Genomic DNA, 27771 nt, shown 5'->3' with positions numbered 1-27771 from the left:
TGGTGTCTTTGATGAAGGATGGGAGACTGCATGTAATGGGTTGAAGGTGTTGATCTACGTAGGCAGAGATACGTTCTGTGGGGGCTTGGTAACCAGCTACAATGGGGCGGCCAGGATGTTTGGGTTTGTGAATTTTAGGAAGTAGGTAGAAGGTAGGAGTGCGAGGTGTCGGTGGGGTGAGGAGTTTGATGGAGTCAGGTGAAAGGTTTTGTAGGGGGCCTAAGGTTCTGAGGATTCCTTGAAGCTCCGCCTGGACATCAGGAATGGGATTACCTTGGCAAACTTTGTATGTAGAGTTGTCTGAAAGCTGACGCAGTCCCTCAGCCACATACTCCCGACGATCAAGTACCACGGTCGTGGAACCCTTGTCAGCCGGAAGAATGATGATGGATCGGTCAGCTTTCATCTCACGGATAGCCTGGGCTTCGGCTGTGGTGATGTTGGGAGTAGGATTAAGGTTTTTCAAGAAAGATTGAGAGGCAAGGCTGGAAGTGAGAAATTCCTGGAAGGTTTGGAGAGGGTGATTTTGAGGAAGAGGAGGTGGGTCCCGCTGTGATGGGAGGACGGAACTGTTGCAGGCAGGGTTCAATTTGGATAGTGTCTTGGGGAGTTGGATCATTAGGAGTGGGATCAGGATTGTTTTTCTTCGTGGCAAAGTGATATTTCCAGCAGAGACTACGAGTGTAGGACAGTAAATCTTTGACAAGGGCAGTTTGGTTGAACGTGGGAGTGGGGCTGAAGGTGAGGCCTTTGGATAGGACAGAGGTTTCGGATTGGGAGAGGGGTTTGGAGGAAAGGTTAACTACTGAATTGGGGTGTTGTGGTTCCACATTGTGTTGACTAGAATTTTGAGGTGTTGGGGGGAGTGGAGCTGGAAGTGGGAGATTGAGTAGATGGGAGAGACTGGGTCTGTTTGCAATGAGAGGAGGTTGAGGTTTGTTGGAAAGGTTGTGGAGGGTGAGTGAGTTGCCTTTCCGGAGGTGGGAAACCAGGAGATTGGATAGTTTTTTGAGGTGGAGGGTGGCATGTTGTTCTAATTTGCTGTTGGCCTGTAGGAGGATACTATGTACAGCCAGTGTGGATGTGGGAGAGGAAAGATTGAGGACTTTGATTTGGGATAGGAGTTGACAGGTGTGTTCATTGGCCGAGTCGATGTATAGGTGAAGGATTAGGCGGGTGAGGGCTATGGATTGTGCTGTTTGGAACTGGTATAAGGACTGATGGAAAGAAGGATTGCAGCCAGAGATGGGAACTTTAAATGTGAGGCCTTTGGGAGTAATGCCAAATGTCAGACAAGCCTGAGTAAATAAAATATGGGAGCGTAATCTGGCTAGGGTGAAGGCATGTTGGCAGAGGGAATGTAAATAAAATTTAATGGGGTCATTGTAGGGATGTTGTGGGGTTGACATGGTATTAGTAGGTGGAAAAGGTAATATGAGGTTAAAGTGAAAGTAAATAGAGATTTATATAGGGAGAGATAAAGGTGTGAAAAAAGTCGAAAAAGTGTTGGTTTGAGATGAGCTATGTTGATCATGTGCTGAACTTAGGTTGGTGAACAACAATGGTGCAAAGGTATGGTAGTTATGTTGTCTCCAGATCACGTTAAAGGGTGGGGAAATTCAAGAAAATTTCGAAAAAATTTTTTTTCGAAAAAAGTTTATATATATATGCTCGTGTATGTGCGGATGGTTGTGTGTGTGTGTGTGTGTGTGTGTGTGTGTGTGTGTGTGTGTGTGTGTGTGTGTGCGCGTGCGCGCGAGTGTACACCTGTCCTTTATTTCCCCTAAGGGAAGTCTTTCCGCTCCCGGGATTGGAATGACTCCTTACCCTCTCCCTTAAAACCCACATCCTTTCGTCTTTCCCTCTCCTTCCTGAAGAAGCAACCCATCGGTTGCGAAAGCTAGTAATTCTGTGTGTGTGTTTGTGTGTTTTGTTCATTGTGCCTGTCTGCCGGCGCTTTCCCGCTCGGTAAGTCTTGGAATCTTTGTTTTTAATATATTTTTCATATATATATATATATATATATATATATATATATAAGTTTCTATTTGAAAGCTGTATGGTCCAGAATCAGAATAGTAATCAGACAAAATTGCTGTGAGCCTTGAGGCAATCATCCCAGCAGTGTTCCCGTGCTCCAGGTTTAAGATACTTGTTTGTTAAAACATTGTGTCCTGCTGCATGGAATAGTCCATTAAAGTTTGCCGCACATGCTCATCTGAGAGGAATCTTTGATCATTCAAACCCTTTTTTAAGGGACCAAAGGTGTGATAATCACATGAGGAGATATTAGGAATATATGATGGCTGCTTGAATGACTCCCACTTGCACTGGCATAACTTGCACTGGCATAACTTCTGTGTTGTGGCATTACCAGTATGAGGATGGGCATTATCATGAAACAGCACGGAAATTAGTGTGCCATTCCACAACAGTGGTTTTCAACAGACATGCTGCCCCCATTCACATTCTTCCATCTCAGATGTATGTCTACTGGTGATTGTCCTTTAAGTAGAAAAAAAAAAACAGCAGCACACTGGTCTTGTTTGGGTGCTTTTGGTAATAACACTGAGATAGTTCACATTAAGGCATTTACCACACGGACATCAGAAAGACACGAATGTGACACTAATCCCTTGCCTAGATATTGGTGCTTATATACCTGTACTGGAGTCGCACTGCGTTGCATATACACTGCAGCTATGCCCTCAAATAGAAACTTTTGGGTCACCTCTTATAATTAGAGCCTTTAAGCTTGCAGTTTATTTTAAACTGCAGTAAAAGACCAAATCTTCAGACAGCTAAAGTTTATTTACCGAAACCTGATGCCAGCTCGTGTTGCATTTCACACCTGAGCTTGTTGAGTACAGTTATGATCCTCTCGCACAGTGTAAAGAGCTAAAACAATAAGACAAAATGTGGACTTGGAAGCACCAATTAAAAAAATATCATATATCTCCCAGCTGGCAGCAGTCCTTTCGATTCAGTGTCACTTCAATCAGTCTGTGTGTCAGCTTTACTGCTAATTTCATTAAGACACTTCTCAAGTGGCCTTGTAAAGTTAAAGCGACCCATTCCGCTTTCAAGACTTTCCCAACTCCTAAAAATTCAAGAATGGTCAGCAGGAATCAAAATGGGTGGGTAGCTTTACATCGATAACTAGCAACTCTATTACACTTTGTGTGTGTGTGTGTGTGTGTGTGTGTGTGTGTGTGTGTGTGTTGAAACTGCAGTTTAGTTAAGAAGACATTACTTCCATCCTGTGTTTTAAGTGCAGATCTTTGTTTCATTTTTAGGGGTTTAGAAAGGGAGCTATTTAACTTTGTAATCACACCATCTCAGAATATTTGGAACAGATAGTAAAAGCCCCCTAACCAGGTGTACAAAGTCATATCATCATGAACTTCATGTATTTTTCTGATTTGTCTCTTCCATTAGGCTAAATTAGTTTTTTTTTAAGGGGCATATTCTGATTATGGATTGGAGAAAATGTGTTTCTTTGTTGACAGGAAACTTTGGCGAATTTGGAGAGGCAGATATATGCTTTTGAAGGTAGTTACTTGGAGGACACTCAGCTTTATGGAAATATTATACGAGGTTGGGATCGTTACCTTGCTAGTAACAAAAATACCAACAGCAAAGCAGATAAACGTAACAGAAAGTTTAAAGAAGCTGAACGTCTCTTTTCCAAGTCTTCCATTACCTCAATGGCTGTAAGTAGCTATTTTATTTTTAAAAATGTACCTATATGCTATTATAACAGTATGATTCATTCATAACAATGGGACCATAGAAAAAGATTTCAAAGTCTTCAAAGATTTCAAGACAGTTACCAACTTTGAGACTGAAACGAGTGTAAATATTCTTGAAGATTCTGTTCTTTATTTTCTTCTGATATCAATACTTTCAGTGGAACTGTACCAAAGTAGAACTTTATTGGGAAAATTAATAAATTATGAGGCATAACCCGCTGCCATTACTTGTCTTCAGAAGGCAAAATGTGTAGTACTGCTGATACACACATATAAAAGTAAAAGCAATACACTACCTACCTTTTTGAACTTATAGTCCCTTCATTCAGGGTGAGAGAGATATGTTGAGGAAGGTTCAAAAGGAAGGATGGGTCACTCATACCTCACAGTGAGAGACCCCCAACTGTAGTGAGGACCAGTGTAGACAAAAGATGAAGGGGGTGAGAGTTTCAAGATGATTTTTATATTGTGTTAGGAACGTATCTTCAGTTTTGTTTCTGTACTATATTGTTGGTTAGTTAGGAATGTATTCTATGACTAACTTGCACAATATACAATGATGTATTAACAAGTCCACTTCTTTTTAAATGTGACTGCATTTGAGTTGATATTACTAAAAAAGAATAGTAAAATAATAGAAACATGTACATATTTTTTGCGTTACACAGCCTAAATTTTTAAAGTGGAATAGAGGGAGTTGCTACGCGGATTTTTATATTTTTTTATTTTTTTATTAATATGTACTTCAATTTTGATTTTTGGAGTTGAATTGTTCACCCCTTTCTGAGAAAAGTCAATTTTGATGAAAATTAATGAAGATAATTCTCTCTTCTAGTATTATAAATATGGGCCTCACTATTCTTCCTCGACTGAATCACCAAGCGAGGTGGCACAGTGGTTAGCACACTGGACTCGCATTCGGGAGGACGACGGTTCAATCCCGTCTCCGGCCATCCTGATTTAGGTTTTCCATTATTTCCCTAAATCGCTTCAGGCAAATGCCGGGACGGTTCCTTTGAAAGGGCACGGCCGATTTCCTTCCCCATCCTTCTCTCACCCAAGCTTGCGCTCCGTCTCTAATGACCTCGTTGTCGACAGGATGTTAAACTCTAATCATCTCCTCCTCCTCGACTGAATCTTCATGAGAAGATGTATATTTACTGATGCTTGCTTAATATATCTGACTCCTTAACAATTGTCAACAACATTATCATTACAGCTTCACATATTTCTTACTGCATGCTTCTGTTGAAAATCTTTTCCAAGATGATTACCCTAAAATATAACCCCATAGAATCTGGGTTCAATTCAAATAAACAGTGCTTATCAAATGTTTCAAATTACATTCCACATCAACAGAAAAAATTATTTTTATTACAATAAGAATTATGTGTAAAGTGTAACTTTCATGTATCTCATCAATAAGGCAACCTAAGATTAATATAGTGTGATTTTCTCTTAAATTTTATTTTCTGAGAGTGGTGTCATAGGTCTCAGTGCAGCTCACCTGCCATACTTGATAGTTACTGGAATCACTTGATTATACTTCATGTTTTGTTGTCATTGTTAGTAAATATCTTCAGACTGAAGATCATACAATACTAGTTTCATACCATCTGACGAATGGGCTTAAAAATAAGCAAGATTTTGTTTTTTAATGGGACACAAATTTACTTCTACAATGTAGGAAAAGACAGGCATAATTAAAAGACTTTTAATTGTGTCTGTCTGCAACTTAAAGTATCTTCTTTATAGTAAGTAGCTATCTGTGTTTTCCTACATTGTTGGTATTCCTACATGGAGTTACCATTCTTTGACAAATTTACTTCTTTCACCAATGCTGGGCACCGCAAGGAACACCCTATCACTGTTCTTTACCTGGGTTAACTCCATCTAGTACCTTTCAGAACATCAGAGAAAACACCCTCGACAATTTTTTGGAAAAAAATAAATGAAATAGCAAAATTAAATAAACCCCCATCACAGTTTAGTGAAACACTAATAGTGTTAATTGTTTCCAAAATGAGACAGATGGTGGCAGAATTAGAACTGTGAATTTGGACACGAGTCTTTTTTGAGCAGTCAGTGAGTGTTGCACACAGAAGGGGGAGGATATGTGGTTGAGTCGTAGTCTAGCACACAGTTTCTATCTATCACAAAGTTTTTGAGCTGCTTGAAGCTACACTGGTAGTCTGTGTTCAATATGTGTTGGTTCCTCAGTTCTAATTACACAGAATACGTCAGTTCAAAATCTCTGTCAACCAGTTCGCACCTGTAACACATGCAGCTACCCAACATTTTTTGCCTTCATTATATGACTATTATTTTAATTTTCTGCATAGATAGACCTAATTAAACCACAGCATATCTTTTTTATTACTGACGTAAATGTAATACCATTGTTTTAACCTATGTGTATATTGCAACTTTCACTGGAAAGTGATGTCAAAATGATATAGCATATTTGTCAACTGCTAATCTAGTGCTCATTGCACTTGCAGAAATTTAAGCAGTACTCATTGGTTTCTGCCTAACCACACCCTGGAAATCATGACATATTTGGAAAAAAACAGCCGGATATTTGTGACCAGAAAGAATACATACTGAAGTCCTATGATCAAAGAAATTCAGCACTGAGCCTTTAGTCCTCTTATATGTAAATAACATCAAAATTATTGCAGAATTGGATGACGTTAATAATAAAGTTCCAGAATCTTTTAAAGTCACAAAGATGTATAAAAAAAGTATTTGAACATAGCAGTTCCATAACTCCATGTCTCTGACCACTACACTATGGTGAACACATTCTGCTTTCAACAGCAGTGTCTTTCACCATAGGCCCTCCCAAGGGCTTTTACCACTGATGTGTATTTAACTGTAACAAACTGTATCAACACTTAATGTGTTTGTGACAAATCTTTACATGCCATTGCCTCTAAGTGGAATACTGTCATAACACACTAGTTATGAAGACTGCTATTCATTTTAGCCTTTTGTCAAAGGCCTTCTTGTGAACTAGAAATGCACACGCACAACCACTGTCTTTGGCTGCTGTGGCTTGACTGGGTTGTAACTGCATATAATGGAGCAGCAATCTGGTGTTGGGGTAAGGAGGTGGCATGGCATGGGATTTTTTTTTGGGGGGGGGGGGGGGTGTAGCAAGGTGGGGTAGCAGAAGGCATATAGCTGCTTGCGGGAGCATGTAGTGACATGGTGGGAACACGGTATGGGGTGCTAGGTACAGTCATGAGGTTTTGGTGTGTGTGTGTGTGTGTGTGTGTGTGTGTGTGTGTGTGTGTGTGTGTGTGTGTGTAGCAAAAGTTGAAGCAGGGGGCAGGGATTCAGAAAAACTGGTATTGTTAGGGAGGATCCAGATGGCACAGGCTGTGAAGCAGTCATGGCACAATTTGTCAGTGGCCATTCATGAGGACAGACTGCTTGATAGTCATCATGCCCACATGGAAGGCAACACAGCAATTGCAGTGTGGTTTGTGGATCACATGACTGCTTCCACAGGGTACCTTACATCTGCAGAAAGATCAGAAATCCATCACCTAAAAACTGATCCCAACATTATAATGCTACATGCTGACAAAGGCTCCAGTGCTGTGGTTTTAAACTGCAATGATTATCTGGTGGAGGGACTCTGCCAGCCATCAAATGCATCCACCTACAAACCCTGTTGCAGTAACCCCATTCCAGAAATCCAACAGGATCTCTAGCCCCTCCTCAATTTCATAGGCCCGTCCCAGGAGCTCTCCCTGAGTCTGTCTCTCCCTCTCTCTCTCTCTCCCTCCCCTGACCCATACACTCCCTGCACTCATATCTTCTACATGCTTCCTGTAGTCCATAAACCTAACTACCCAGAATGTTCCATTGTGGCCAGATACTGAGAGAACATCTGCTCTCATGGACTAACACCTTCAGCCTATTACCCATAACCTATCCTACACTAACCATTTCTTCCACTAATTCTCCACAGTTCCTGTGTCTTTATGTCTTTACCACACAGCATTCTGTTCATTACTCTTAATGCCACCTACCTCTTCACTGTCACTCCCAGTGCCCGTAGCATTCCGTTATTGAACATTATCTTTTCCATTGCCTAACTGACTCCAAATGTACAACCTTCTTCCTGGTCACCATGATCAACAATATCCTCATCCACAATTACATCTCCTTTGAAGATATCATCTGCAAACAATTCCAGGATACAGCAAAGGGTATGTTAATGGCACCATCCTATGCCAGCCTACTCGTGGGCCATCTAGAGAGTTCTTAACTGCCCAGATATTGATGACATCTTCATGATCAGGACGATAGGTGAGAGAGTAAGGACATTCTATTCACATTATTCCAGAACCTCAACACCTTCTCCCCCATTCACTTCACATGCTTCTCCTCGGGCCAGCAAGCCACCTTCCTTGATGTTGACCTTGACCTCAAGGATGGCTACAACACTACCTCTGACCATATCAGACCTACCAATTGCAAGCAATACATCCAGTTCAACAGCTGCCTCCCACCCATACCAATAAGTCTCTTCCATACCAATAATTCCCTTCCACACAGCCAAGCCACCCATGGTTGTTGCATCTGCAGTGACGAGCCATTCCATTCCAAATATGCTGAGGGTCTCACTGACGGCTTCACAGACTAAAATTGCCCACCCAACATTGAACATACGCATATCTCCCATGTCTGGTCTCTCCAGTCTCCTAACATCTCCCATGTACCCACTGATTGGCCACAAAGGAGCCCACCGACTAATCATCAACGAACATTCTTCTCGTGACTCAGTACCATCCAGGACTGGCAACAACTGAATCACATTCTCGGCCATGGATATGACTACTCCTCCCCATGCCCTAAGCTGAGCAATATCCTACCCACTATCCTTGCCACCCCTCCCACAATGGTATTCCACTGCCCACCAAACCTTTGCAATATACCTAGATGCAAGACCTGTCCCATACATCTTCCCACCATCACCATCACCACCACCACCACCACCACCTCTAGTCCGGTCATAAATATTTCCTGTCACATCAAAGGCAGGGCAATATATGAAACAGTCATGTGATGTACAACTAAGCTGCAACCACTATAGTGGTTTCTACATAGGCATTACAACTAACAAGCTATATGTTCTCAAGAAAAGTCACCAACAAACTGTAGCCAAGAGGCAGCTGGATCACCCAATTGCTTAACATGCTGCCTAAAACACTGTTCTTCACTTCACTTCAAGAACAGCTTCACACCTTGCGCCATCTTCTGGATCCTCCTTACTGACACTAGCTTTTCTGAATAGCACAGATGGGAACTCTCCCTGAAATATATCCAATGTTCCTATAACCCCCTGGACTCAACCTTCACTAGTCCCTGTTGTCCACATACCTATCCCCTTCTCCACTTCCACTCCAGCACAATACAGCAGTCTAGTCTACCAATGCACATAGAAGCCCTTTTCCTTTCTATACTTCTCTCCTTTTCTGATCCTCCCCCTCCAAACCTCCCAGATATACCTAGCAGCTCCTATCCTGTTCTCACCATGTCCCTGTCCCTTCCCACAAGCAGCACTATGCCTTTCCCTACCTCATCCGTCAACCCTCTCTCCACACCCTATGCCACATCCTTACCCTCACCGCCAGATTGCTACTCCCATCAGTCAAAGTTACAACTCCATCCATCGACAGTGGCTAGACTATGCAAGATGTGGGTTGTTTGTGTGTGTGTGTGTGTGTGTGTGTGTGTGTGTGTGTGTGTGTGTGTGTGTGTGTGTGAGAGAGAGAGAGAGAGAGAGAGAGAGAGTGAGAGTGAGTGAGTGAGTGAGTGATTTCTACTTCAGAAGAAAGCCTTTTGGCCAGAGCCTGCAATGTATAGCAGTCTTCATGTTGTTCTTGTGTGTGTCCTAGTGTCTCCTGTATGCTGTGAGTAGTAGTCTATCCTTTCCATAATATTGTTGTTCCATCCTGGACTTTGCATAAGTTATAATATGAAAACAACGAAATATGGTGTGGCTTCTCCAAAGTTCTTCATTCATCAACTGCTATCACTTTTCAACTGCTATCAAAGTGCTCCTATCGAGTTTCGTGGAAGATACGCCATTTTCCTAGTAAGAATCAGGTGAAAAGTAAGTCATCCTCACTTCCTTTAACTAAATTAAGCATTGTAATAGAAACCCAGCTGCCTGTGCCTATTTCAATATTGTGACATTAATGCCTTCCACAGGGGCAATTCTAGCATCAGGTGTTGTCTCCTATGACGTTTTAAAAAACCCACATCATATTCCTGAGAAAAACATTTGGTTTACTTGTCAAATACTACCCATACTTACATTGAGACAGAAGGACACTTTACATTTTTAGATATTACCAAACAATTACTTGTATATTTTATTTTCTTAGAGCATGAGTATTCTCACTAAAAGCAAATGGATAGTTTTTCTCTTGTAATAATCAGTTTTACAATCACAGTGGTGGTCTACCTTAACTAACAGCCAGCTTCAATTACAAAAGACAAATAATTTTTGAGGAGCCGTTTTTGAAAGTCCTTACATCCTAACAGTTGTGTGTGTTATATTTGTGTGCTATGGCTGGTAATTGTAGAAGGTAGCTCCAACTTCTGCTAGCTTCCAGGCACCAACCTCCATTTCCACTCATGGAGATAATTCTAAACACTGCTTCTACTTTTGGGGTAAGTAACCTCACATGAAACATATCTACATCCATACTCTGCAAACCACCATAAGGTGCAGCATTACAATCCCTATGTGTGAGATACATAGGGGATTATTCTTAGAGCCATCATTAAAAGCTGATTCTTGAAGAAACTTTGTTAATAGACTTTCTTGAGATAGTTTACGTCTATCTTCAAGAGTCATCCAGTTCAGTTCCTTCAGTATCTCTGTAACACACTCCCACAGATCAGTCGAACCTGTAACCATTCATGCCTACCTACTCTGTATACATTCAATATCCCTTGCTAGTCCTATTTGGTATGGGTTCTACCCACTTGAGCAATATTCTAGAACACTCAAGAGATTTGTAAGCTGTCTGCTTTGTAGACTGACTGCACTTCCCAAGTATTCTACCAACAAACTAAAGTCTACCAACTGCTTTACCCATGACTGAACCTATGTGTACGTTCTATTTCTTATCCATACAAAGTCTTACACCTGACATTTTTATGAGTTGGCTGATTCCAGCAGGGACTCATTGATTTTGTAGTCACAGGTTACTATTGTGTGTGTGTGTGTGTGTGTGTGTGTGTGTGTGTGTGTGTGTGTGTGAAGTGCACGATCTTACATTTCTGAACATTTAAAGCAAGTTGACAATCTTCACACCATTTTGAAATCTTATCAAAATATGATTGATTATTTATGCAGCTTCCTTTAGATAATAATTTATTATAGATAGCTGCATCATTTCTATAAAGTCTGAGGTTACTATTAATATACACTCCTGGAAATGGAAAAAAGAACACATTGACACCGGTGTGTCAGACCCACCATACTTGCTCCGGACACTGCGAGAGGGCTGTACAAGCAATGATCACACGCACGGCACAGCGGACACACCAGGAACCGCGGTGTTGGCCGTCGAATGGCGCTAGCTGCGCAGCATTTGTGCACCGCCGCTGTCAGTGTCAGCCAGTCTGCCGTGGCATACGGAGCTCCATCGCAGTCTTTAACACTGGTAGCATGCCGCGACAGCGTGGACGTGAACCGTATGTGCAGTTGACGGACTTCGAGCGAGGGCGTATAGTGGGCATGCGGGAGGCCGGGTGGACGTACCGCCGAATTCCTCAACACGTGGGGCATGAGGTCTTCATAGTACATCGATGTTGTCGCCAGTGGTCGGCGGAAGGTGCACGTGTCCGTCGACCTGGGACCGGACCGCAGCGACGCACGGATGCACGCCATGACCGTAGGATCCTACGCAGTGCCGTAGGGGACCGCACCGCCACTTCCCAGCAAATTAGGGACACTGTTGCTCCTGGGGTATCGGCGAGGACCATTCGCAACCGTCTCCATGAAGCTGGGCTACGGTCCCACACACCCTTAGGCCGTCTTCTGCTCACGCCCCAACATCGTGCAGCCCGCCTCCAGTGGTGTCGCGACAGGCGTGAATGGAGGGACGAATGGAGACGTGTCGTCTTCAGCGATGAGATTCGCTTCTGCCTTGGTGCCAATGATGGTTGTATGCGTGTTTGGCGCCGTGCAGGTGAACGCCACAATCAGGACTGCATACGATCGAAGCACACAGGGCCAACACCCGGCATCATGGTGTGGGGAGCGATCTCCTACACTGGCCGTACACCTCTGGTGATCGTCGAGGGGACACTGAATAGTGCACGGTACATCCAAACCGTCATTGAACCCATCGTTCTACCATTCCTAGACCAGCAAGGGAACTTGCTGTTCCAACAGGACAATGCACGTCCGCATGTATCCCGTGCCACCCAACGTGCTCTAGAAGGTGTAAGTCAACTACCCTGGCCAGCAAGATCTCCGGATCTGTCCCCCATTGAGCATGTTTGGGACTGGATGAAGCGTCGTCTCAGGCGGTCTGCACGTCCAGCACGAACGCTTGTCCAACTGAGGCGCCAGGTGGAAATGGCATGGCTAGCCGTTCCACAGGACTACATCCAACATCTCTACGATCGTCTCCATGGGAGAATAGCAGCCTGCATTGCTGCGAAAGGTGGATATACACTGTACTAGTGCCGACATTGTGCATGCTCTGTTGCCTGTGTCTATGTGCCTGTAGTTCTGTCAGTGTGATCATGTGATGTATCTGATCCCAGTAATGTGTCAATAAAGTTTCCCCTTCCTGGGACAAAGAATTCACGGTGTTCTTATTTCAATTTCCAGGAGTGTAGTCTGCAAGATCATTAATATACAACATGAACAGCAATGGTCCCAACACACTTCCCTGGGGCACACCCGAAGTTAGTTCTACATCTGACGATGACTCTATCCAAGATAACATGCTATGTGCTCCCTAGCAAAAAGTTGTAATCCAGTCACAAATTTTACTTGATACCCCATATGACCAAACTTTTCACAGTAACAATAGGTGTGGTACTGAGTCAAATGCTTTTTGGAAAGCAAGAAATATTGCATCTACCTAACTCTTTGATCCAAAGCTTTCAGTATGTCAGTACAAGTTGAATTTCATATGATCAGTGTTTTCGGACTCCTTGCTGGTTGGCATGGAGGAGGTCAATCTCTTCAAAATACCTCATTATGTTAGAGCTCAGAACATGTTCTAAGATTCTACAACAAACTGATTCAAGGATATTGGATGGAAGTTTTGTGGATCACTTCTACTGCCCTCCTTGTAGATGGGTGTTATCTGTTCTTTCTTCCAGCTACTGGGCACAATCTTTTGTTCAAGGGATCTACACTAGAAGAGGGAACATCTGAGCTGCAAATTCTGATAGGGATTCCATTGGGCCTTGGAGCTTTGTTCAATTTTAACGATTTCAGCTGTGTATAAACACCACTGACACTAATACTTATTTCATTCACCTTTCATTGGAGCAGTTGTTCTGGGTTTTCCTTTGTAAAGGAACATTTGAAAACAGAGTTAAACATTCCAGCTTTTGCTTTGCTGCCCTCGATATCAGTTCCTGTCTCGTTTGCTAAGGCTGGATACTAACATTGGTGCTACTAACAGCCTTTACGTATGACCAGAATTTCTTTGGGTTTTGTGAAATATCATTTGACAATATTCTGCTATGATAATCATTGAAGACATCACACATTGCCCTTTTGACAGTCAAATATGTTTTATTCAGCATCTCTCTATCTATAGCCCTATTTACAAGGTAATTACTACAAAAGCACCATAAATGTATGTACATATATTTTAAGTGCATTGAAGTAATGGCGTGTCACAGTCAAGCTCATCTGGGGCATAAATTTCAACTACAATTTGCCACTGTGGCCTGGCAACAGAATTGGAATGCGACTAATCAGTCTCAGCTACTGTCTTCCCAAATGATAGAGAATGTTTGTACTTGTACTGGAATTAAAAGTGATGTGCAAAAGCTGGTAACAGTTTCAGATATTTTAAGTGTGTGTGTGTGTGTGTGTGTGTGTGTGTGTGTGTGTGTGTGTGTGTGTGTGTGTGTGTCACCAACCATGAATCTGCAGGCGAGTGGTTGCCTTTCCTCTTTTTTCCCCATCCTGGAATTTCCATTATTGTGAAAAAGTTTTATTTCTGTATTTTATTACTGCATAACCAGTCAACCAACATAGAAAGTGAGAACAATTTTTTACATGATGATGATGATGATGATGATCATCATCATCATCATCATGAAACAAAAAATGTTCTAATTTTTTTTTTTTTTTTTTTTTTTTTTTTTTTTTTTTTTTTTTTTTTTCTCAAATGTCGGGTCTCTAAATTTCCACAATAATGCCTCACTAAAATATCATCTTCCCTCCAGGGATTTCAGTTTGAATTCACAAAGCATCTCTGTAATACTTGTGTGCTGATCAAACATACGGGTAACACATCTAGCAGCGCACCTCCTAATTGCTTCAGAGTCTTCATTTTAATCAACCTAATGGGGATCCCAAACACTCAAGCAGTACTCAAGAATGGGCCACACTACCATTCTGTAAGCCATTTCCTTTATAGATAAACTGCACTTTCCCAAAATTCTCCCAATAAAATGAAATCTAGCATTTGCCTTTTGCGCTACCAATCTGACATGCTCATTCCATTTCTTATTACTTTTCAGTATTACACCTAGATGTTTATTTGATGTGACTGTGTCAAGCAAGCAGCATATTATTAATACTGTATTTGAACATTACAGGATTGTTTTTCCATCACATCCACATAACATTTTTCTACATTTAGAGGAAGCTTTCATTCATTACACTACTGGAAATTGGGTGTCAGTCGCCTTGTCTGCTCCTACCATCACTCAACAATGACACCACCCCTTAACCACAACAGCATCAGAAACAGCCCTTAATTGCTGTCCACCCAGTCTGTCAGATCGTTTATGTATATCGAGAATAAGAGTAGTCCTATCACACTTCCCTAGGGATGCCATGGAGGACAATGTACTAGGGTCTATTACTTTAAAAAAGTCTTTGAGCCACTCACATATCTGGGAATCTAATCCATAAACTTGGACCACCATGTCAATCATTTTTTGGAAATCTAGGAATATGAAAACTGCCTGTTGCTTTCCAGCCATGGTTTGTAGGATATTGTATGGGAAAAGGTCAGGCTGAAATTGCATAAGTGATACTTTCTAAATTCATGCTGATTTGCGGACAGAAGCTTTTCTGTCTCAAGGAAATTTATTATATTCGAACTCAGTATGTGTTCAAGCATACCCGCTTTAAGGACATTTGTCTTTAATTATGTGGCCCTTGCTTTTACCTTTCTTATATAGAATAGTCACCTGTGCTCTTTCCAGTCACTTGGGACTTCGCACTGGGTAAAAGATTCACAATGAATGCAAGCTAAGTAAGGAGCCCATTGCTGCAGAGTACTCTTTGTAAAACCGAATTGGAATTTCATCCATACCTGGTGACTTACTTGTTTTCAAGTCTTTCAGTTGCTTCTCTATGGCAGGGATGTCTCTTTCTATGTCCTGTATTTGGGCGTCTGTGCAGCAGTCAAATAATGGATGTTTGTATGCTCTGCTTGAGTGAAAGATTCATTAAACGTGAAATATAAAATTCCGATTTTGCGTTTGCTGTTTCCTATTGCCACCTCAGACATCAATGAGTGACTGACTACAAGTCTTATACCCACTTAGTGATTTTACAAATGACCAAACTTTTCTCAGCAAGATCTTTTGCTAAGATTGACTGCGGAAATTGTATACTTCGCCCGTTGGATGCACGAAATTCTACTAACTTTTGCGTGTCTTAGATTTGCACATTTTTGTTTTAAATGAGAGTGCAGCAATCTCTTTTCCCTCAACATTCTTCAAATTGGATTATGAAACCATCATTCATCTAGTGTGACATACATGTCCAGAGTGCCATTTACAACCAGTTTAAACTTTATCCATAATTCCTCTATGTCAGTCATATTGGAACTAAATGGTGTCCATTCATTGCTAACATTGCCGATCTGTTTATTAACTTCAGCAACAAGCATTACCGTGATGGCCTCACAATCCTTAGTCCCCGTTTCTGTACAGACACTGTTGATAAGGTCAGGCTTGTTGTTAGCTACAAGTTCTAAAAAATTTTCATTGCGTGTTGATTGCCTAACTAGTTGTGCAAGGCATTTTCAGAAGATGTGTTCTAAAGTACTTCACAAGTCTGTCTCTGTCTATACTACCTGCAGTGACTCCATAGACATCCCAGTTTGTGCTCAGTACATTAAAGTCGCCACCAAATAATACTAATACTAATTTTCCGCACTGCTAAGTGCTTCCCTTGAATGATTCTACAGCTATTACCGTGGAATCAGGTTACCAGTAAAAAATCTAATAATTAAGTTCATGTAGGCCTGCTTCTTGTATCCAAATAACTTCACAGTCAGACTCAGTTTCGACCTGGTGTGTAATCTGTCTTTACACTATACATTCCATGCCTCACTAAATATTTCAGACCTTCCTGCTATGGGTTTCTGCCAGCTCTTCCAAGAACAATTTGAGTGCAACTACTTTCCTGGAGGACAGTAAGTTCAGGAAATTTGTTATGAATACTTTGACAGTTTTCTGTTGTACAGAATATCTCCACTTTGTACATGATCTGATTTTTCTCTGTGTGTATCGGCTGGTAAACATTCATCAGAGGACCTCAAACTTTCACCTAACCTAAATACTACACAAGTACTGTGCTACCCAAGTAACTGCTTCTTTTGTAGTCACACTGACCCATTAAGGGGAGTCTTACTACTCTCCACCCCATAATACTGGCCCATAAATCTGCAGCCGTGACAATTAACAAATCAACAGAGCCTCCGCCACTTGGCTGCAAACCGTAGGACCCTGATCAATTCTGGGTACAGTACCGCAGAGTGTGAGCTCTGCTTGCACTCCGCAAATGAGGCCAGCAGTCTTCACCACTTCTTCAAGCTGCCTGCAGGAACTGAAGATCGCCTGAGATCCTAAGAGAAATGCATCATTGGTGCTGACATGAGCAACAACATACAGATTAATTGCACCCTCAATAGCTACAGGCAGAGCTTTGTGCACATCTCAGACGATGGCTCCGAGCAGATGGGCTGAGTGCACATTGGAATTGTTTCCAGCTCTGGACACTGTTTCCCTAACGAGCTCTGTAAAGTGGCTAAAACAAAGGAGCTCGTGACAACTAGCAAATTCCTCCCTCCATGTGTCTGCATGGACCCTGCTGAAGGAATGACCAGATGTCCACTCGCAGAGTGAATGGGCAAGGCCAGATGTCGAGCCTCCATATTGACTCTCCACCTCGAGGGATGCAGCTGTAAACAACCTGCCTCTCACCCTGCATTGTGTGCGGACACCCCCACCTGTGCAACAGGTACCGCTGGAAGACGCTATGGTAATCATAGTAGTAAAGGAGTAGTAAAGGAGTTTTGCTACAGAAGAATGCTGAAGATAAGGTGGATAGATCACGTAACTAATGAGGAGGTATTGAATAGGATTGGGGAGAAGAGACATTTGTGGCACAACTTCACTAGAAGAAGGGATCAGTTGGTAGGACATGTCCTGAGGCATCAAGGGATCACAAATTTAGCATTGGAGGGCAGCGTGGAGGGTAAAAATCGTAGAGGGCGATCAGAATCCATGGGCAAAACCAGTGATACGTGACAAGTTCCACGTGTTGTGCCAGTTTATTCACTGCTGTCACACTGTGAGGCTGCAGCCAGATCCTCCAGCGTCTGCACACAGCAAGCACACACCCCCACACCCCACCCATCTTACAATATTAAAAATTAAACTATGGAAACTAACAGAAAAAAACGAAATATGTGACTTGTTGATCACCTGGCCCTTCACTAATGGAGGCTGGCAATTGACTGAGCTGTGGTTATGCAACTGCACAAAAAATAGCAAAGAATTTAAGAATTAAACTTTGAAAACAGACAGACTTGATAGTCTCCTGGTGCTTCATCAGTGAAGCCGGACTGCTGACTGACCAACCTTAGTTCAGTTTAGAATATAACTCTTTGGTGTTGCACATATCTTTCTCTTTCACATTTGAAAAATGTAGTGCTCTATAACATTATTTCTTGAAATGGTCATCATGAGAGTGAAACAATCTATCCTTAACAAGACAAATAAGGGATTCACACTATACCCTCCTGACCTAATACTGGCACAAATTGAAGTCCCAGGAGATTGCAGTTTGATGTCTCCTTATGGGTGTTTTGAATGTTTATTCTGTTTCTATTTAGTAATTATTTAAAGATTAAATCAATGTGTGACATCTCTCTCCTTATCTTTACAGGCTGTCAGCGGGCTAGTTGATCAAGGACAAGATAAAGGTAAGTTTGTGACCACGATATGTCTTGAGTTAATGTATTTTTACTCTTTAGTGGAATATATACTTCTACAAATTGAAAATGTTTGCCAGATTGGGCAGTACCTTGCCAATTTCACTATCCAAGTGTGCCTTAATGACTAACTCTTAACTTCAGCTTGCCAGTGATGACACTCCATACTTCCCAGCCTTAACAGAACTTATATCACAGTGTTGCAATGGTCAGTTATAACTTAAAGTCAGCCTGTAAGGCAAATTTGAATAGTGAAAGTGATAGCACACTGCCAAGACAGGAATCTTCTTTCCAGGTCCTTACCTGCACACATTTTTTATAGTAAGGGTCCTAAGGTGTGCTCTTGGTGAATAAATAAAGTGAGGTATATCATTTACCATGTGAAAATCCCACCTGTGAAGCTTACTAGAATAATAATGAGTACATGAGAAATTGTAAGAGAAAACCACAGGAACAGTGCTAAAGTCAATGAAAGGATTTTTTCCATTAAATCTCAGTTTTAAAAAATGTAAATAAAACATGATCTTGCTATTGCTGTAGCTAAGTCAGGTGAAAATTAATTGGAATTTTAATAGATAATTTGCTTATTTTGCAATTGTAGTACCGATCTCCTTAAAGTGTTGTATTTTTTTCTGTGTTTTCCAGTGTTCAGGCTTCAATCTGTATAAATGGAACCCTTATAGGATAGCTTCATTGTCTGTCTGTTATGTGTGACTGTTAAAAACCCTATTTCTCTGGAACAGTTGGCCAAATCGAGTTCACATATATGTCATTTACTAAGGTTTATGATGCCTTGGTGGTGTAAAAATTGTAAGCTTTTGTATCAGTGCAATCAAAAGACACAGTCATTAATGTCACATATTTTGATACTTGCAAACTCACTCACCAAAACATAAAGGGTGCTTCCTGCTGACCTAGACTCATGAAAGTTGGCAAGAAGCAAGGTTTCACTGTAAACGTGAAGTAAAAATCTGAAACTTGTTAAATTGGAATTGTATCACATAAAAATATATCTAAACATGCATTGCATTTATCATCCATCAAAAGCATGTTGATGAACATTACTGCATGCAAACATAAAAAGTAAGTTGTAGTAATGTTTTAATAAAACTTATGTTAACTGCTCGCATATTTTTTTGCATGCCTGGACAAGTCTGAAGAACAAATGTAGTGATGTTTGTAGGGTCTTAGAATTCCCAGGACCAGGGCAAAAATCTTTCATGTTCTCAATCCCCATGATGGATGAAGTATAGCACTTGCCTTCCCCCTTCTTTTGCCCATAATAGGAGTTTTTGTGTATCTCACATTGCCATTTTGACACACAACAATTTTTAGGTAAAAGCTGTAATAGTAAAGTACATAAGTTTGTTTTCTAGTGCATTTCTCTGTTGAGTTCCAGCATTTTCATCACTACTTAGTTTTACTGAATTGCAAATCTACTTTTCATTATACCAACCAGTGTGATGCAGTGATGAAAGACTGGACTTTCATTAGGGAGGGTGGTGACTCAATTTCTCATCCAATAATTTCCTTAGTTTCCTTAAATCACTTCAACCAAATGTCAGAATGGTTCCTTTGAAAAGGACATGGCCAAAAATTAAATACCGATGCAAACAACAATCATGTCAGAGAGATTCCAAATTACATTATTTATAGCAATGAAAAAAAAATCAAGCACAACAGTTGAAAAGTATATTTACTTGAAGGATTTATAACTGACAATTAGCATGTCACAGTAATGCCATATATGGCCTGGGTCAACTGGGAAATCCAGGAACTATCTGGGAATTTTTAAGATTCCTGGAATTTTTCAATTTTTTAGTTTTAAGTTAAATTTCTGTAATATTGCTGGTAAGAACTGATGATCTAACAAAGAAATTTACTTACGCACTAATGCATAATAATACTGCAGAAATAAAACATAAATGAGAAAATAACACCAAAATAAAACTTTTGTTGCAAAGAAAAAGTGTTATATACAACAACAAAACACACTGCTCAAACAAGTATATATCAATCTCAAAAGGCTCTTGGACAGAGACTATGCAACAGTTCAAAATAAAAAAAATTCCTTTCGATGAGCATGATGTCATAAGTCTTTATATTTATAACTGGTCACAGGAACATATTGCAAATGGTTTTTTGAGTAGCATTACTTTCAAAGTAGATTCCCTTTTACACTAGATGAATTATGTTCCGTGTGAGATTGTGCGATGAATTTCTTAAATCATGAAGTGTTTGACTCTCATTCAAAACTTTACACTTTGAGGATCAGCCATTTATGCCATTATTTAAAATTTTACTTGCACATTTTTGTTTGATATATCTGAAAGGGTAGAACATGCTAAAAAAGACCCAGCTTCAAGATTCGTTTTTGATATTTGTTTTAGTTCTTTCATAGATGACAAATTATGCAATAATGATGACAAAAAGTATAATTATCCTTAAAACAAAAAATTGTGAGGCCAGTTCTTGAGCAATTACACACATAATTGGTTTTTCTATGGAAAAATCAAAGTACTCAATTGAACGTGTTCAGCCAGATAAGCCATGAAATGTTCAGTGCACAGCAGTGAAATTTACAATCGTGTTTGTTAGAAATATTCAGCTGCTGCAATTTGAGCTGTGCTTTTAGAATCCTGCCTGACAACACACTCAGGAAAACAAAATTTTTTGATGGCCTGTATTCTGTGTGAAAGGCGAGTTAATTTCTCTCTTTTTTTATGAAAGATATCGTCTAGTAGTCGTATATTGCAAAACAAGAATATATATTATCATACCATATTTTCTCAAATCCAGAGTTCACTGCCAGGCCACTTGGAGCACTATTATTGTCTTTGTTTCCGTGTCAGCATAGGCATCGCACTTCTTATACTTTGGTGTTCTGTGTTCGGAAAATACTGTGCGGCATTTGGTGACTTTCTATTTGTTGTTGTTGTTGTTGTTGTTGTTGTGGTCTTCAGTCCTGAGACTGGTTTGATGCAGCTTTCTATTTATAATTTTGTAATACTAAAATGTACAGTGTACATGTTGCTGTGTATTAAAGAATCTTTTCAAAATGTGTTGCTTTTTTGCTGGGATTGCTAGTGTATAAAACCTTTACCATTCAAAGGATTGATACATTTTTACAGCTCCAACAGAAAGTGTATTGTCACTTAACATGGAAAAAATGTACTTTCACTCCTGGGTACAGCATATTTTCACCCAGAGAAAAGCGCATTTTTAATGGGAAAGCCCAAGAAATATCCAGGAATGTACACTCTGATATTGTGTTTGTGCTTGCAGCAGCTTTATGTTATGGGTGACTTGTCTGTCTTTACAGTTAACCTTCATTTCTCCAGTGATAGATTATTGTTATCTGCTCTGTAGGTTGCCTTTTGTTTTCTTTATGAACTCAGATTTGGAGAAAAAGTTGTTGTCATCACAAAGGTGCTACAACTGCACTGTCTGCAGTTGAGACTACTACTCTCTGATTCTTTCATCAATTTCGTATGGATTTTTGCCCAGGTATAAATCTATGGTTCCAGTGCCACAACATTCGAAAATACCGTTTGTGATAAGTCTTGTCCATATGTCAGAGAGAGTTATTTCAGTGTCAAGTAACATGTATTTTAATGAAAATTATAAGACATTGCAAGACAATTGTTATTTGATCATTGGTCACCTGTCTTTCATTATGCACTTAAAAAAGATGCACCACAAAGCATGGTACAGAAATCAGTAGTTGTGATGTACGTTTACGGACAAACAAATGATTACGATATCAGAAAAATAGAATGATTTATTCAAGGGAAAGAGGTTCAGAAACAAGTCAGTAATGTGTTGGTCCACCTGCAGCACTTATACAAGCAGTATTTGGCTGGGCATTGATTGATGGCATTGTTGGATGTCCTCCTGTGGGATATCGTGCCAAGTTCTGTCCAGTTGATGTGTTAGATCATCAAGCTCCCAAGGTGGTTGGAGGACCTTGCCCATAATACTCCAATTGTTCTCATTTGGAAAGATTGCTGGTGACCTAGCTGGGCAAAGGTAGGGTTTGAGAAGCATAAAGACAAGCAGTAGAAACTCTCACTGTGTGTGTGTAGGCATTATCTTGATGAAATGTAAGTGCAGGATCACTTGCCATGAAGGTTGACAAAACAGAGCATAGAATATAGTCAATATACAGTGGCACTGTAAGGGTTCTGTGGATGACAACCAAAAGGGTTCTGTCATGAAATGAAATCACACCCCAGACCATCACTTCTGATGTTGCCATATGGCGGGCAAGAGTGAGGTTGAAATCCCATCACTGTCCAAGGCATCTCCACACGTCTTCATGGTTCACTGCGGCTCAGTCCTAAACACGGCTCACCACTGAAGATAGTTCTATTGCAGTCAATGAGATTCGAGGCTGAAGAGATGTCAAGAGAAGCCCTGGACAGCAGTGGGATACCAGCTTGATTGTCACCTGCCATGCAGTCTGAGAACCAAGGGTGAAGGTTGGAGATACCATTTCTTTTCATAGCAGGACCCCTTTTTGGTTTCATTCATAGTACATTTACAGCAAAGTGATATGTCAACGATAAACTACATCCCGTTTTGTTGCTCTTCAAGCAACCCATCCTAGGCTTTCATTTCAGCAAAATAATGTCCACCTGCACACTGCAAGAGTTTCTACTGCTTGTCTTCATGCCTGACAAACCCTGCTTTTGCCAGCAGTGTCACTGGATTTCTCCCCAAATAAGAATGTTCGGAGCTTTATGGGCAGATCCCTGCAACCGACTTGGGAATTTTGACGATTTGGCACATTATCCCTCAAGAGACATCCAACAACTCTATCAATTAATGTCAAGCCGAATAATTGCTTGCATAAGAGCTAGAGGTGGGTCAGTGCATTATTGACTTGTTTTTGAACATCTTTCTCTTGAATAAGTTGTACAGTTTTTCTGAAACTTTATCAATTCGTCACTACATATACGTCACCTCTAATGATCTCTTCCAGTCGAATAATTCCTTTGTGATGTGTTGTTTCTTTCTGTCTTAGAGTGTACTTCACCACAGTATAAGACATTTGCAGCTTTTTATTGCAGTGTTGTTGCATTTCTGTGCTGTTTTTCTGACAATTAATCACTGATAAGCATAAAAAACCTTTGCCTGACTAATATGATCATCGAGCATTTTAAGTGGATGATCTTACATTCCATGAAATTTTTTTTCAGTCTTCTTCAAACATTTTAAAAAAGAACATGCCTTTTAAAATACCAGTAATTCCGTGTGACATGTTTATCTGTTTAAAAATATTACTTCGTGTATTTAAAAGAGTAAAAAAAGAATTCCACAAAAATATAGGCACTGGTATGAAATATTGGGGTAGTGCCAGGGCATGAATTTTTTTCCCTTTTAATTCCTTTTGATTTTTTGGCTATTTTGTAGGTATTAGAGAACCATAACCTGAGACTTGACTGGGAGGCTGATGAGGTTGAGTTGAAAGCCTAAAACCTCAAAAAATATTCCTGTCTGTAATAGATCATTCAACTACAATTAGAAACTGACTAGGTTGCTTTCACAAGTGTTGAAATTCGATCTAATAACTTTCTAATGCATTCCTCGTTTACATGTAGGGTTGATAACTCTGCTGCCAGTTCATTTATTATTGAGACAACTACCCAACATTTTCAGACAGTCTCCAGCAACAACAATTTAAAAATTTCTGGCTGCTACTTTAAGAAAATGTTGTGGGATTTAAACAAAGTGATCTGGCAACAAATTCGTCTGAAAACATGAAATTTCATGTTTTACAGTGTTAATGACAGTATATCACCATTCTTTGCGTGAATGTTCAAAAATCGTAACTGCACTCATCATTAAAATTGTGCACATGCATCAGAATACAACTTACATTTTGCTTTAATTAGTTATGTATGAATTTTTCTGTTTCTGTTACTGCTGTTTCTCTTGAATAAAAGTGCTGTATAATGTATATATACAAGAAATTCATTACTGTCAAGAAACTATAAAGGTTTCTTCTTTTTTTCAGATCGCAACAGTGAAACAGAATCTCAGACAGGAAACAGTGGTAGTGAGGACAATGTAGCAGGAAAAGAATCCGGGAAGGCTACTGTTGCAACCAGTGCCCCTTCAGTAGTGAGTGTGCCATCTCCCGCCGTAACTGCAAGTCCGTCACCTGTGACACCTACGAGTACATCGGTAGCTGCAGTCAATGGCCGATCAACTCCTTCAGGAGAGAGGGATCGTCCAAGTACACCAGCAAAGGATAGTTCAGCTGCCAGCAAAGAGAATCGTCCAGCTCCTAACAAAACTCCAGCAGTTGGAGGAACTACAGTGAGCAGCACAAGTTCTGTCAATGCTGCCAGTTCTGGAAACACATCTGCCAAGAAACCAGTTGCAAAGAAAGCACGTCACCGATGACAGACTGATGAGGAGGACTGAGAGAAACTAAAAATCTGTGATGAGAAGAAAGTAAATAGGCTTCTGGGTCATTACAGTTGACGAAAGAGTACAGCAGGTGCATATTTGTACACCTGCTCAAAATCTGTTTCTAGCACTCGGATCTATTGTTATTTGTCTCTCTTATCATCAACACAGATTGAAATTAAAATTATTTTCTGACAATGAAAAAATAATTTGAAACTTGGATTTAGAGCACTACTAACTGCATTCAAATGGACATCAAGAGCCACTAAATGAATTTAAAATTCTTTGCTGTAATAATAAGTATAGAGTACTTCCACAGTGAGAAATGGGTTAATTATTAATTGTGTAGTACAGGATATGCTGGAGAGCTGTAACTGTAGAGTACATGACATTACTGAATGCAGCTGAAATGCAACATTAGATTTTAGCTAGCAGTCAGCTACAAGCATGTGATATCCATTTCAAGGGAAAAGAAAAAGTACTTATGTCGTATTTTATGTTCTTGTTTAACTGAATTTTATTTACATGATTTGAACATAGCTATGTTTACTCTTATTGACGCAATCAAATCTATCAAAATCATTGTAAGAATGTTATGAAATTGTGTTTTAAGTGAGTGCCAGTGTGCCTCTATTGTTCACAATAAAGAAACTTCAAATGTACATAGATATACGCTGAATTAGTGTACATTGTTAAATATTTCTACTTTTATAGTGACAACATACCAACGTAAATATTGAGTTCATAGTTTTCAGTGTGCTGTTTCATTAAATTTAGATACATAGAGTATATTATAATTTAATATGTTACTAAAGAGCTGTGAGAACCCTACCTGACATTATGCTGAATTATATTATTAACTACATATTTGTGATTAATACTTTTCATGAATTGGGTACTTACACAAATAGAACTCTTCTTTTAAAATTTTATCATTTTGTGACATGAAAATGACTGGTATTAAATAAATTCAAGTTTTATATATTACACTCTTTCAAGAAATCTAAAGAAATTGATGTAGTTATTGTTAAGTACATCAATTGGTTAAAAGCCTGAAATAAAGTTAGTGAAGTCTAATACCACCACTAAATATTATAAATTCTATTCTAATATATTCACTTAACTTGGTTCTTTTGATTCCTTTTTGCAGTTACCTTGTGGGAAAATCATTCCTGGCTAATACTGTTCACGCTTTGTTGAAGTTTTCTCACTATTATCGAAAGGCACTCAGTTGGTGTTTGGTATTATAACAAACAATGGCTTGTGAAATAGAAAGTCAGAAAAATGCATAAAAAAAGCAGTTCAGGCAGAGTAATGTTTGTAACTAATGGGCACTACTATAAACTTGAGATGTCTCACTATGCTGTTCATCCACGTAGCTACTGTGCCTACCTCTACCTTGCCCTTACAGCTTCCATTTGCATGAGACCCAATTTTAAAACTGATACCTGGTCTCCTGCAGAATGATACTTAAGTAATACAATAATATCCATGAGGGTCACATTGCATCGTCAGGCACCAGCACACACAATTTTAAACCGTCAGAAACGTTCTAGAAAGTATAAATAAAATTAGGTCATCATTGGGGGTTCAGTTGTTTGCTGGCCTGTTCCATCTGTCAGCTTTTTATTTTTACCAAGTGCCAAGTTGTGTGTTGCCCACCTTCTGCATGTGTTCATGACAAGTGTTGTGGTATTTAAAAGCAACTGTGAAATTCTTTGTTTTGAATGCCAAAAGAAACACATCCATATTTGGTGAAGTTTTTGCAACAGTCAAGAAATGGGCATACAGTCCTTCTCTTGACTAAAGGTATACAAAAAAACAGATAATGTAGGATAACAGAAGAAGGAATATGGTATATGAAGAATTTACTGTAAGAATGATTCCTGTAAGGTGGGTGTGGCATTTTTTGCGAAATGATACCAGAAGTAAATGCAAAAACAAATTTTTCAGCAATGTTTGGACCATCTTATAAAGAATCCAGCTTATAGAATGTCCAAGTTATTACTGTCAATGAGTATACTATTTCATCACAGCAAAAATACATGGGCCGGAAATTATTGGTCTAACATTAAAGTATAATAATAACTAAAAATAATCTGCACATGGTTAATAACGTGTTATTTTTTTATACTGTGGTGTATGCCAGTTTGCCTTTTTCCCTTAGTTTTTTGGCCCTATACATCATTCATATTTCTCTGCAGTTATGAAGTGCAATATGACACTAAGTTGACAAATGAAATGGCATAAGTGAAGAATAAATAGAAAAAGTTGATCTACTTCCTCTCATACATCAACAAATGTTGAACACTGTTGTTTCTCACCTTCACTCCACTGTACAAGCACAACTAATACTAGGTACATAGCTATTTTACTCAGTCAATGAATTACTCTCTCAAGTGTATAAGATGTAAATTGCAAATAATAACTCCTACAGGGCAGAGCTGATTGCCATGGCATTACCATATTTACTTGGCTACAAAGACTAAGCTTTTTCCCAAATTCATCATTCGAAAATTATGAGGTTGTCGTATATTTGCATATTAAATTATTGCTGCTGAGGTCAACATTTTTATTTTGTTTAACAGATTGATATTGGGGTCATCTTATATTTACAGACAAAACTTGGGTTATTAAGGCAAGGTACAGATTCATTTGAAGAATTCTGAAGTGTAGGTAGGGGAAGCGGTACTCCTACTCTTAACAGGTTTGAGATTTCCTGATACACCAAAGTGCTCGATATAGTATTGACTGTGACATTTCAATCACATGGCACTAGTAATGCAAAGATTATATAGGGAACCACCAAGTAGCCACAGCAACAAGTTATTGCTCTGCTTAAAATTCGAAAATTTTAGAAACAGGAGGACATAAGAATTTGTTATATGATAGAAGTTTTTGCTATGTTGGAAGAGGTTTGCAATAAAAGTTCTCATACATTTATGGGTATCATAGGAAAATGTTTCTGGTGCTTCTTAAGTAAAAGTAACACTGATAGGTAAAAATGTTATCCTTCAAAAAACATTTCTTGATTCTTAGCTCAAGCCAATATTTTATTTGGTTATGAGGTACTGTAATGATTTACAAAGTGTGTTGAAAACGAGAAATTCAGTCACTGTTCACATATTGGA

The 27771-nt window shown here is 39.7% G+C and overlaps 1 protein-coding gene across 1 annotated transcript in view; it reads left to right on the top strand.

Moving 5' to 3' along the window:
- Nucleotides 1–25627, top strand: part of LOC126284130 (chromatin modification-related protein MEAF6) — a 66112-nt gene extending 40485 nt beyond the window's left edge. Inside the window, exons 2-4 of the mRNA XM_049982840.1 lie at nucleotides 3510–3713; nucleotides 18178–18214; nucleotides 24243–25627. Coding sequence (XP_049838797.1) covers nucleotides 3510–3713; nucleotides 18178–18214; nucleotides 24243–24634 — 633 coding nt within the window. The 3' untranslated portion in view covers nucleotides 24635–25627. The remainder of the gene's footprint in view (nucleotides 1–3509; nucleotides 3714–18177; nucleotides 18215–24242) is intronic.
- Nucleotides 25628–27771: the final 2144 nt, after the last annotated feature.

The sequence above is a fragment of the Schistocerca gregaria genome, chromosome 8 (assembly GCF_023897955.1).
Source record: "Schistocerca gregaria isolate iqSchGreg1 chromosome 8, iqSchGreg1.2, whole genome shotgun sequence".
NCBI lineage: Eukaryota > Metazoa > Arthropoda > Insecta > Orthoptera > Acrididae > Schistocerca > Schistocerca gregaria.
The sequence above is the reverse complement of the archived record's forward strand: the minus strand, read 5'-3'. Positions and strand labels throughout refer to the sequence as shown.